General features: G+C 37.5%; 1 protein-coding gene across 1 annotated transcript; it reads right to left on the bottom strand.

The window, feature by feature from the left end:
* Window positions 1–2,761: 2,761 nt before the first annotated feature.
* Window positions 2,762–13,338, bottom strand: XG (Xg glycoprotein (Xg blood group)). The gene is made up of 9 exons (XM_058045495.1): window positions 13,299–13,338; window positions 10,972–11,013; window positions 10,581–10,637; window positions 8,039–8,074; window positions 5,543–5,608; window positions 4,591–4,638; window positions 3,939–3,995; window positions 3,516–3,635; window positions 2,762–2,769 (listed from the first exon to the last, which is right to left on the bottom strand). The coding sequence occupies exons 1-9, from the start codon at window positions 13,336–13,338 to the stop codon at window positions 2,762–2,764; spliced, it is 474 nt and encodes a 157-aa protein (XP_057901478.1).
* Between the last annotated feature and the right edge of the window lie 522 nt (window positions 13,339–13,860).

Raw genomic sequence — 13,860 nt, 5'->3', positions numbered from 1 at the left:
AGCAAAGAGGTGTTTCCAGTGTCAGGAAGCTCATGCTATTCAGAGGGCTGTAAATATTTTCACAAGTGCATAAATAAATGCACATTTTCTCGCACAGCATGCTTTTTTCACTAGCCTAGACGTCATGTAATTGTGATGTAATTCAGCCATACAATGTCTCTGCAAAGTAATTTTAGGCTGATGTGGTTTAGCCAAGGCATTTCTGTTTCAAAATCTGCTGTGAACATCAATATCTATGCAGCCGAGGTAAACAACTTTCAGGGAATGTGCCACTGAAAAAACTGCCTAGTGGTACGACTCAGCTATATAAACTTCATTTCCAACCATTTGCAAGAGATCTCTGTTGCCACTCCAAGCTGCAGCATTTGTTCTCTTACACCCTGGAATAATCCTAAAGGTCCACTGGAGAAGAGTGTGTCATTGCTCTGTAGTAATGGTCAAGGAAGGATGGACATAAACACAAACACATAGGAAATTGAGTTTTATTTATCCCACAGAAACAAAATTCTCATGGATCTGTGTTCACCATTGATTTACGTAGACATATCAACTAGACAACATAGTTATCAGTACCCTGATTACTCTTTAAGATAATTTTACTGGCAGATCTATTTCAGTTGGGGGACTTGAAGACTAAGAAAAAGTTTCTCTTTGGTAATAAAAGTGATGTCTATATTTAGATAATCTGTATTACTTGTGTGCCAGCAATATTTTTTTATGTATGGAATCAATTTTAAGTATCAGAGCCAGTATCACAAGCTAGAGTTCAATGTTCTAACAGCCAGTTAACCAACCTTCCCTTCCCTTCCCTTCCCTTCCCTTCCCTTCCCTTCCCTTCCCTTCCCTTCCCTTCCCTTCCCTTCCCTTCCCTTCCCTTCCCTTCCCTTCCCTTCCCTTCCCTTCCCTTCCCTTCCCTTCCCTTCCCTTCCCTTCCCTTCCCTTCCCTTCCCTTCCCTTCCCTTCCCTTCCCTTCCCTACATAACCCCTCAATTACTGGAAACAATACTAGAAATAGTTAATGCAAAAATTATATTTTATTTTTTACCATCATCATCATTCTCATTAAAAGGGAAATTGACACCTAAAAGTGCATCTGCACACTGGTATATTGACATATTGGTATATATTGACAAATTAGACCAAAGAGCTTCAGAGGGTCAAACACTTGGGTAGTCAGGGTTTATCCATTCAGATTCATGGGTTTTGCTCAAATTCTCCATAATAAATCTGATTTTGGGCTATTAATATCAACCCAAGTAACAAATTATTTTGAAAATATTATGAACAATTTAAAATAAATTGTCATATTATAGCTAAACTAAAAATGTTGCACATAGATACTTCTCTAGACACTTAGTAAAATAAAAAAAGGGAGAGAGAGAAAAATATTAAATAGTTGTTTTCATTTTTTTCCTATAATTTTTCCTTAGTTTGAAGTATTTCCTTTTCTCTAGTGGGACATATTTGAACTTGTATACAGAATGTATCAATTCTCATATGTCCCAGAAAGTAGCAAACAAAACAAACAAAACCTGGGTCATCTTAGATAAAACACAGTTTTATTTATTGAAAATTTTGAAGAGAAAGAAGTGAAATATATATTTTCATGGTGGGACAAACAACTGAAGCTGTAACACCAAAATACTTGTCATTTCATTAATCAAATCTTTATGTCTGTCTGACAAAATATGCAACAATCTGTTTTAACTCTTAACATGGAAATTAATATTTAAAAATAAATACTAAATGTCCTTGAAAGCCATGGTCAAAATATTTTCTCATTTATAAGTTGAAAGTGATAGCCACAAAGGTGTTCATTTGTTTGTATATTGTTGAGATGTTTCTATGTTTAAACTGATGTACATTATAATTTTTTTCAGGATCAAAAAAAAGTGGTAGTCTAAGCAAGCAACTGATATATATCCATTGAAAATATAATTCAGTTAAATAGCATTTTATTATATGAAAAATTACTTTTTTAGTATATGCCTTCCTCTCGATGTAATAAGCACAAAATCATATTCACCTCCATATATGTGGAATTGCAGTAACAAAAACCATGCTTTGGATATAAAATGAGGACAAAACCACACCAATTTCCTTATGTTTTAAATGTCAGTTAAAATGTCTCTATTGCAGAATTATGTCAGTAAACTGCTAGTTTTGCCAGCTCTCATCTGTATTTCATTCACTTGCTATTTTTTTTTTTTTTTTGGATCCAGTTAGCTAAATGAGGGCAGAGAGACAGGAAAGGTGTCGATTTTCATTATAGGTTTGTCTACATGAGGATATTGTTAGCACAGCAAGGGCATTCAGGAATGAAGGAAAGTGGAACTGTCTAACTAGAAAAACTATGTCAACCACACCTCCACATAATATGAAGCTCAGAAGTCATTGTGACTTAGATTTTAGAGATTGAAGCATCCCAAACTCATTCTAAATGAATCAGAAAAATCCTTGTACCCATTTTCCCTTTTCAGAAGTGATAAATAATATTTAAAAAAAAAATCTTTCTAGATTAGTACCTTCAAAGGTTCCTAGAGTCAGGCCTAAGTTTTCAAGAACAGAAATGAAACTCATGTAAAATTCTAGTTCCTGAGAAGAGCTAAACACCAGTTCAGTAATTAATCAATAAAATAAATAAATAAATAAAATTAGCATGTATTCCTCTCTGTTTCATTTTAAACAGTGGTTTATCAATGTACATAATCTTTTCAGTATATTGTAAAATTAAGAATGAATTTTCTAGCTAGACTTCCTTTCACTTTGCTAAAATTCAGACATAAACACAAAGTAAAGGCATTCAAATTTTTAATTCTTTAGACAACTACAAATTTTCTTTAAACATATAAACATTACAGAAATATACTGGAGAAACCCAACAGGTGTGAAAGGAAATGGCAAAAAACTCCTTATTCCTATTCTGTCAGAAGGACTGAGTTTTTTGGCTAATTTTGAAAACAAAAAAAAATATTTGGTGACTCGAATCCTCACAAACCTGAATCCTTTGATTTTTAGCTTATATCAAACTTGATTTCTTTGTTGTTTATGATAACTTCTGAGTCAAAATCTGTATCCAGCCTTTATGAATGCAGGTCAGAGAGTGCAATACAATCCCTGGATGTCTTAAGCATATTTTTGATGACATAAAGCTTGAGGTGCAAAAGTGACATCAGGTTAGAGAGAGCAGGATTGCAATGTCTCAAGAAAACACTCGTTAGGGGAAGATTTTCTTCTGTCAGAATGGCAGTGTAGAGTGTCACCAACCAAAGGAGCCTGTGATCAGACAGCAACTCTTCTTTACACTGCAGCCCCACCTGAAAAATGAAAATTGAACATTGAGTATTTCCACTGTGAGTGTTCTTTGCCAGCTTTTCTGAGGCTGATCTAGGCCACCCTGGCTGATTTCACACAGAGCCATAACTGCCAGGCACCTCTGTGCTGGCAGAGACAATTGTTTGTCAAGTTCCCACCAACTTCACCACTAAATCAGTGGAAAACTGTTTGGGCCTTACCACGTGGTTTGAAACAGAGTTTCTTATTCTTGTAAGCGGTGTAGGCTGCTATGGATCCAACAATCAGTATCACAAAAGCAGAAATTACAGGAGATGTAACTCCAGCAATTAGACCTGAATCTGTGGAAAAAGAAACAGAAGGTGTGGTTGTTTTTTTTTTTTTTTTTTTTTTCAGAGGCACTTAAATGCTTTGTCTGAAGTATATAGTCTACTAAAGAGTGCCTTTACCAAATTATGAAAATAGTTTGGGGAAACTATAGAATTAGGCAGATGAATAAAAAATTGTATTATATTACAGCTGATGTGAAAATTATGTGTTAAAGCCTAATTTATTATATCTGCTACTTTGTAAGGCTGTAATTGTTTTAGTGTTTCATAAAGATCAGAAATCAACTGCAGAATAATGTAAATTATTTACTATACCTGTGTTCGCTCCATGATTGAAATGGTGCTCCTGATCTCCTGGAATAGAGGGTGAAGCTTCATCAAAGAATGTTTGTCATCCTGTTTTGAGAACTAAGTCTTTACTCAGCAAAGCGTGATGTACAAAGGGCAAAAAGCGTGGCCCAACAACACTACAAGAGAGGAGCTCCCCTTCCATTCCCCACTGATGGCTGTGCTGGCCAGAGGAATAATTGCTCATCCTCTTGAAACTTCCTTTTTGGGGAAGAAGGACCATCTGTAACAGGCTACATCAAGCTGATTTCACAGGGAGGACAGAATATTCTATCTCTTCTCTACTCCCAGACAATCAGCTCATTTATCAGTAGTTTACATCAAGATCTTTGTCTTGGTCCATCTATTTCAGCATATCCCTTGTTTTTGGACTTTCCTTGCTGAATTCAAAGGGATAAAACCTGCAGGCTTCTGACATCTAAAAAATGTTTTGGAATATGTTTCAAGTTCTAGCTTCAGGCTTAAACCCATGTTTTTTTCATGATGGATAACTAACCTAAATAAAAAAGTGCAGTGTGGTCCTATACCTCCAGAGACAGATTACCACAAAAAACAAAACCAACCAGCTCCAATTTACAGGTGTTAGGATCACGTTGGAAGGGAAATAGGCAAATGTTACCTGGTGGTAAAGGCTTTCCACCAATCAGATCTGAGTCATCAAAACCTCCTGCAAGATAAAGATTCCAGTTTCAAAATGATATACAATGGTAACCCCTTCAGCTCCCTTGTCCACTCCTTTTGTAGCGTTCTAGGGAAAAGTGAGGGACCTTTGAAATCCCAGCCTCGTCATGGTGGATGGGTCACATGTCTTACACTGAACAGTCACCTACCAAAATTCACCTGAAAGCTGAAGTACTGACACAGAATACACAGACACATTGGTGTCCATGTATTCTGTGTCTGTTTTGGGTACTTGTGGGATGTGTGGGCTTGAGCTCCCAGTAACACAAATCCTTGTACAATATGGGCATCTTGAGTGCCAGTGACCCCTGAAGCAGAGTCAGTGGGTCCTTTCCAGGAAGGACTCCAGAGGGACCTGTCCATGGCTCAGCACTACAGCCATACCCAAAGTAAGTACAGGTGCAGGGTGACAGCCAGAATAGATATACCACATTTACTTTATTTTAGGAAGTGTCTGGAACCAAACTCAAAAGCAATACAGGCTGCCCAGCCCCATCTGGTGTATGCCCCAGGGCCATCTCAGATGCACATCTCAAATTGATTTGAGCACAGGTTTATCCCTGCCCTCTGGCTAGATGTCAAATTTGAGCCTTTGCATAGTTCAGTGTATACACGCCCAAAATGAAAACACAAACAAGATTAAATGTTAGTCTCATGCCACTTAATATGCAGTGTCCACATTTTGAACAAACATAAAAACTTTATGGTATCAACACTAACATTCAGAAAAAAGCTTTCTCACCCCTGGCTCACAAACAATGATTACAAAAGGAAGACGTGGGAAAAGGATGACAAATGCTATTACTAGAGAAATAAGAGATTAAAGTATTCAAAATGTCTGCTCTGAACAGCTGATAGCACTACATTTTCTTGTGAGCAAGTAGTCTTACCAGAATTGCCATAGCTTCCTGGGCGTGGTGGAAGAGGTGGGTATAAAGGTTTTCTTGAGATGTCACCTATCGATAATTAATATTGTTAGATGATTGAACAGGCAAAACTGGGAACTTTAAATAAAAGCATTTTATACCTATTTCTAATTTGCACTCCCATGAATTAATAAAAGGGCTTTTTCAGTAGTTAAGAAGATTTAAGCACTATATCAACAAATAGCTAGCTATAAAAACTGACTTGGAAATGAATAGGGAATATTTTCGAAAGAAGAGAAGAATTCACAAAAAACATTGAGGGAAAATATTTTACATATATCTGGCAAGTGCTAACATTGATTAAAGCTGGCAGCTGGGGGGCAAAATGTGTCAGTCACTCTGGGTGTCAGTGGTGCAGTTATTCAGAGCCAACAGAGAAGCTGTGTTCTAGGCTGGGCAGGAAGCAGCAGGTTATCTCATTGCCATCAGCAGGTTTTAATAAGGCCTGCAGATTAGTTTCATTTAACAGATGCTGAATTTATCTAATGCATAATGAATTTTCTGCTCTTGAACTGTGCAAAATTATCTCAGACTTCAGCTTTGCTGTTGTTCAGAACTTTGTGCTAGCATTTAACCTTAATTTTTTGCCAAAGGATTAGAAAGAGATGCATTGGGCAGAGCAGGAGATCTGATCACTAAAGGCAGTTTCCAAACTGCATATACAATGCTGAAGAGCTCACCCAGATCAAAGCCCGCCAAATTTAATATCTAGGCTTGCTGCTCTGTGTGTATAGAGTCGGTTTTCTCTTGCTACCCTTTAGTCAACCAATTCAATGAGTTTTAAAAATGCCAGACAGTGCATTTTTCTCTGCATAAATCAAAATTAGGTCACAGAAATAAATAGCAATTTCCTCAACCCTCTTTAAATCTTTCACCTTCCAACCATGCCAGATGCCCTTTTTTATGTTTTCTTCTTGCCTAGCTGCTAAATACAATTCTTCTGTTTCTGAACACCATTTAGGTTCTGATCCAGAAAATTATTTAGGTATATGCTTAACCTCAAGTGAGTTTAGCCTACAGCCTACAGATTTTAGGTAGAGTCATAAAGCTTTGCTGAATCTGACTTTTCCCAATAAATTATATTCAGCAGAGGAAGGACTTGCTCTGTTCTGGCTCTGTGTAATGAACTAAGACTCACTGTGGCACAAATGCAGAAAACCACCAATTCCACATTTAATTTCTATCATGATGCTGCACTTAGTCTTCTCTAAGCATAAGAAGACATACTGTGTGGCACAGCTGGTGAAAACAAAATGTCTTCAGAAATACTGATAAAGAGAAACATAACTTTAACCTTATTATACCATGTATGAAGGTCAGTTAAGAACCCGAACAGAAAATGGAACAAAGAAATCAAAAACAATGGAAATACAATTTTCTATCCTTGGAATGAATAGATGTGGTTTCGTTAAGATACTTAAGCTATTAATTAATACTTTAGCCAACATATTTAACCTATCCTCTCATAACAGTACTCAATAACAGTACTCAATAAAAGCTTGCAAGAATGGAAGAATTATTACGGAGAAGAATAAATGAAATTATAAACATGGGAATTATTAACAAAATTAGATCCAGTTTTGTTGAATCTGGACTAATATATCATTCATACAAAGGCATGAAGTGCCACAGGGGAAGTTAAAAATGGAAAAAAAAGAAACAATGTCAAAAGTGTCATTTTCTAAGACTGAAACACGTGCAAACCAGACCACTGCAGCTGATTCAGAGGTTCTGTGCAATTTTTCTTTTGTGTGGCTGTGATTAAAGGGGAATTTTAGGCTTTAATTGAATACTAATTGCATTTTGGGTAACTGCAGTATTCAAGAACCTTTCTAGTGTTCTTCACATGCTTGGTATATCTCTAAACACACTAAATGAAATTTGGTGTACAAATTCCCAGCCTCAAGGATTCATATGTCTGCACAGCTCTGTACAGTACTGTACTCAGAATACTTCTGAGGTCAGGTCTGGGTGTTATGGGAATATCTGGATGTTAACAGCATGTTACAACAGCTTGACTGCTTCAAGCTTAAGCTGTGTTCACCAGTGCTGATCTCTGAAACAGGCTCATTTTTGGTCGCTGAAGAAACTACAGCCGTCACCTTCTTCAAGCTTGAGTCAGAGGACTCCACCCTGAGCCATCCCAGCTGAATGGGTGACGTTTGCTCTCCCCAGCCACGCCTGGGGTGCTCTGCCATGGTACAGCAAGCCCAGCCAACTCCAGTTCATGCAAGGCAGGGCAGCTGGAGGCTCTCAAAGGTCACTGGCGACCAGGTGCTGTCCCCACTCTGTGTGACGGCCTCAGGCAGAAGGGCTGCATGTACATGAGCTGTAATAACTCTCATGACCATTGCACCTCCTGCAGTACTGAAATATCTTTTTAGAAATTAGGCAGAGTTCAGGAAAAGACTATGGAAGAAAAAAATCCCCTTGTATTCAAGGAAACAAGGGAGTACTCACCCCCACCAAGAGCATCTCCTAAATGTAGATCATTGTCTAAAAATGAATAGGAGGAAGATATAGAAAAGTGAGTTACACACAATACTTGAGGGAAATAAAATGCTTTCTCATTAGAACATGTACAACTGCATGTTTGACAAGCACCTTTTTCAAGTCAGTACCACAAATTGAAATAACTTATAACATTTTTCTTGAAAAGTCTTATAGTAACATTTTCCCACACACTAATTGACAAATAGCACAGTATTTTCTATTCAAAATACAAAGTTTTTTTCCAGTTTTAAATTATGTCAAAATAAATCTTACAGTTGAATCAAGATCAATACCTCTTTAATATACCTGCAAATACAAAAATAAAATTAGCTATGTTATAATATGTAACTGTACTAATTTTTAAAACATACTTAATAATTAACATTTATGTCTGTGGTTAAAATTTGTATATGTATGTTTGGCTTAAATGTTATTTATTGAACTAGGAAAACTGAATATCCATTTTGAGAGCAAATACTAGGGAGCAATAAACCTACTTGGGGAGATATTGAATCAAATATCTATGTAAAGGTCAGGATGACCCCTTGCTTCAGGCAATCATATGCATCTGTCTGAGGTTGAGAGACAGTCTGTTTTTATTTGCCTGAGCCATGAAGGTTTTTAGATAGAATTAAATGTCTGTATGCAAAAGTTTCCCAGTAAATGACCAGGCTGTGACCATTGCCCAGCACCACACACGTGTCTCGCTGTACCTGGGATGGAATCTTCCCATGCAATAAACAATTTGTCCATGAGCTGTAGATGCATAAAGAGGAACTCTGTTTCTAACATGCAGGTGTGGATATGAGTGACTGGGTGGTATTTTAAGGTGTGTATGGAATGATGGTGAGCTCTGAAAGAAATACATTGGATGGATGTTTTCACTCCAAGAATCCCTTTCTTGATGCTTATATGCGTGGAGTGGTAGAGTGAATCAGAACAAAGAGGATAGCAAAACCTATCTAAATTTTTGTAACAGTGTTTGTTGCCACAGACAGTTAGATAGATCCTCAATTAAACAAGTTTTTTTTCATTATAGACGTGTCAGAATTCCTGAAACACAGGAAAATCACCATGCAGAAATCTGTTTTCTTCTGTTCTTTATACCTAGGAGGACTGGGAAGCTGCTTTAGCACAGTATCTAGTCTCATTTGAGTAACAACTCAGAAATGCTTTGATGTCACCAGGAAATCTGGCAGGAAAATAAACAAATTCATAATACATGACTTGGTTTGTACTTGTTAGGTGTAGGTCCTCCCTGTGTCTGCTCGGCAGAGAGTTGCTTTTCAAAAATGCCATTACCTGTCACAGGCCTGTGCTCTGATGACAGCACAGATGACTTCTCAGCAGAGGAAAAGCAGAAAGGCATTCTAACACCAAAGGTTGCAGCATATCACTACTTTTCTGATCATCCACCCAGAAAATAAGTCTGTGCACACAGCCTGTGAACTCCAAACAAGTGAAAAAAAATATAGTGGGCAGCAACCTGACCAAGGGTTCAGAGGCACCAGAGTGAGAAATATTATGAGGCAATGACCTCTCTATAATACCTGATTACTGCTAAAGGATATAAAAGATGTGTGGATTCTGCTTGTCATTTCTGATCAAGAAGAAGCACAGAGACAGGATAAGAGCTCAGAAGCTGGCAAGCTTTGTCTCATGTTGCCCACAATGCTCACCAGGCCACCTAAGCACACACATCTTGGTGCTCATGAGCAGGTGGATGTGAGGGCATGGCTGAATTAAACAGAATGCAGGAACAATGTCAGTGGGTAAATATCAACTTACACATTGAGATTTTGCAAATAAACATTACCTTCCACTAACTGTTGTGATGAATTTTGCTACACAAGAGAGATGCCTACAGCAGAGCTTTAACTCAGGCAGAGGTGCATGGAATGCCAGAGGACACTGGCTGTAATTGGCCCCAGCTGTGTAGGGGGAGAGACTATAAGAAAATAAAGATAGTGTAGAAAGTAATCTTACCCCTAAGGAGTTGCAGCTGGGCCAATTATTAAAGATTAGGAACAGGCCTGACTTTAACAGGCCACAGCTGTAACCAATGAGAAGAAGAGTGCTATAAAAGAGTGGGGTGGCTGGTTGAGCCCTGTCTTTGTTCTGATTCTTTTCCAACTCTGTTATCAAGCATCATGAATAAATATACAACAAATAAAGATAATAAAGAAAAAAAGTAGAGAAACAGCCAATTTTAGCAACAGCTACCCATTGTTATACTTCCCAGGGAGTTCAGAACCATCAAGAAAAGGGTGAAGAAGGACTTTGGGAAATAAAATACTCTCACTGGCCAGCCATGCTTGATTGCCTCACTGGAAGCAGTAAAGACATGTAACTGGTAATTGTAAAAAGAGCACTTCTTTTACTTTAAGAAGACAGCTGTTAATCACACATTATCTCAGCTAAAGCACAGCAGCAAATATGATAAAGAGCCTCATGTGAAAGTTTCCTACATGCACAAAATGAGTTTTATGACCCATTATTTATTACTCACTGTACACAGGTCTTGTCGGTCTTCTGATCACTGTGGGTTTCCTGGTGATGATGTCATCTGTTGGACAAAATGACATGCCAATAGACATTAACAGCTTCAACTTAACCAAAGCAGGTATGAGCAAATGTAGAGAGCTGCTTTCCATAAAACTTTATGTATCACAGCAGAAGCCAAAAATGAAGGAATATGTTTTCAAATCTAGTTTTTTGTTTGTTTTTTTAAAGAAAATTTTCATTTCATGATAGAAACATTGAAACCTAGCATTCTTCAGTTCTGTGTATCTTTAACAGAAGTAGTAGCCACTTCATATTCCATTCCTCAACGAAAAAGATTTAAGATTTACTATTAGATGTAAATACCATAGTAAAATAAGGATAGAAAAATTACATACCTGGGTGATCAAGGGCATCAGCTAAATCAAAATCATCTTGACCTAGAAGGAATGTGACAGAAGACACTAAGTCAGCAGGCAGGTTTCCATCACCTCCAGACTTGAGGGCTCAGTACAGAAGCAGAACACCAGTAAGAGGCAAAAGAAAGACCCATCCAGACAGCAGCAGGCACAGAACAAGTTGTCAGCTGTCATCCCTGCACAGCACAGTCCTGAATGACTGTGAGAGATGGGCTCATTAAATCCAGGGAAGTTATTTGTTCAGGTAGGCCAAAGAGAAGCTGCTCTCCTCTGTTATCATATTCAGCTGCTGTACAAACAGTCCTTTGAAGAACACAAGTTGCCAGCTAGAGGGCACAGGACTATTGCCAGGAGACAGCTGAAAGTAGCATTCAGCATAGTACTTGTGAACCAAAATCATTAGGTGAGAAGTTTTAATATCTTCATTAATATATAATATATATAACTTTATATGTTATATGTTATATATATATAAATATGTGATATATATTACATATATAATATATAAATATATAATATATATGTATGTATATCTGCATTTTTATATGTATATATAATATACATATATATAATATATATCTTCATTAATATATACCATATATATATATTAATATTTTTAATATCTTCATTATTATTTTATTGACTCAGCTTAGCAAGCAGTTTTAATGTCAAGCCTGCCTTGTGATCACTTGCAACACAAATCAACTTTGTTTTTTTAATTCTTACTCTAACATGGGCCATAAGTAAAATATTTTAAGATGGGTTTATCTAACTTATTTTCCTCTGTAAATGAAAAAAGCTGAAAAGTGAAAAACAATTTCTTCCTGTTCTCTGTTAGTTGAACACAATATCTTTGAATGCCACAGCAGAGTAATTAGCATCTGTACTTTTGAAGCTAGCAAGCAAAGAAAACTGGGAAATATTTTAAATGTATAAACTGAAATAGATGACTTTGAACTGAAAACACACAATTATTCATGCGAGTTTTGCTTTTAACTCTGCAATCTGCCACTTTCCTTGTAATATACAGGCTTCATGAAGCACATACTTGGTGAACATGTATCCACTGGTTTTCATCCAGGGTGGTGCATCATCCTTGTGTTTGCATTCCAAACATAAGATCAGCCTACACAAACCCACAAAAAGTCATGACATGCTATGACTTCCCTAAACAGAAATGCATTACTGAGCTCTATCGAGTAAGCCTCAAGCTGCTCTTGATCTGCATATGTTTATTATCCCTTCTAAAAGGCTTAATACCTAACTGTTCATTAAGGATTTTTTCTTGGCAAGTCTTGAACACTTCACAGCAAGAAAGGCATCACTGTTCAAGTGAAGAAACTGAGGAAGAAAAAGGCTGCCAGAGGTTTGTCAGCACAGCAGTGCTCAGGGTTCAGCTCAGCTCCTTCATCTTGACAGGTCCTGTACATCTTCATGGCTTTCTTCTCATTAATCACTGTTCCTGAATAATAGCTCTTGTCTGTGTCAAAGAGCTTCCAGAAAGATTAATTATCAGTGGTGAAACACTGTGTGATCCTCAAATAACAGTCAGTGCTGGAATATAAAGTGGAAATGTTTTGATTCCCACGAGGATTTCAATGTACGTCTTTGGACTTAATTATAGACGGGGTCTGATGGAAGAGATAAAACAAGGCTGGAATGCAAAGTAGGAATGGCTTCTAAAGCAAAACTGTCCCAATAAAATATTAAGAAGAATATGTTTGCTAAGTAAAAACATGTAACAGCATAAGACTTTCCCAGTAATGCCAGCCGAGTGGTAGGTTATCTCTTTACTATTTGATTTGTTCTTGGAGTGCTGCCTCATCTGGCCACCTCTCCCTCCTCTGCCTTGGCCCCTCAGACAACATTGCCAAGTTGAATAACCTTTGGATTGGGTCTTCAGGTGGATAATATTCATGGAATCATAGAACCATAGAGTGGTTTGTGTTGGAAAGAACCTTAAAGACCATCTATTTCCCACTCTCACTGCCATGGGCAGGGACACCTTCCACCAGACCAGATTGTTCACTGACATATTCAACCCTGAACACTTCTGAAGGTGGGGTATGCACAACTTCTCTGGACAACATGTTCCTGTGCCTCACCACACTCACAGTAAAAAACAAATCTTCCTCATATCTAATTTAAAACTACTCTTTAAATTTAAAGCCATTATTAAAGCCATAATCTAAGACTCTGACAGGTTTTTAAATACGAATCCATTAAATACATAAATCTATGAAATAAACAAGCTGCTTCATCAGAAGATATTTTCTGTTTGAGCCCTGAGTACCACCAGCCCTTACTGGCCCTGAGCTTCTTTCCAAGGGCTGTCACCCCAGCCATGGGACCCTTTGATCTTGATGCAGACACGCTATGCACAGGCAGACATCCTGGCATTGCCTTAACTTTTATGGTCAAATTATATTTTTCTGAAGCATTTCTTTGGTGCCAGCAGTACAAGCAACATAAGCTTGACAGTCCTTTGATTTTGACCTCTGGCAAAATCCTCATTTTTGATCAGCATCCTGAGTATTGGAGGAGGCTGCCTGACCCAAACCCCATTGCCTCAGGGTACCACAATCAATGACTAAAACCTTTTCTTGTTAGAGTGACTTATCAGGAATAATTTTGTAACCATAATCAGAATAAGAGTCAGGAGAAATAATTTTGTAATAACAAAGCTGGCCAAACCAGCTTCTTTTTACAGGTCATGACAAGCAGGAACTAACAACATGGAAAGAAACTACTGAGGTCCTAATGCTGCAAAGAGAATGTGACAAAATCATTTTGTGAAGGAAAACTGTGGAAAGCTTTCAGGTAGAATATTTCTTTGAAGTTAGGGAAAAACAAAAATAGAAGGTGGCA

The sequence above is a fragment of the Melospiza georgiana genome, chromosome 2, assembly GCF_028018845.1.
Source record: "Melospiza georgiana isolate bMelGeo1 chromosome 2, bMelGeo1.pri, whole genome shotgun sequence".
Taxonomy (NCBI): domain Eukaryota; kingdom Metazoa; phylum Chordata; class Aves; order Passeriformes; family Passerellidae; genus Melospiza; species Melospiza georgiana.
This window is presented reverse-complemented; position numbering and strand designations above follow the sequence as displayed.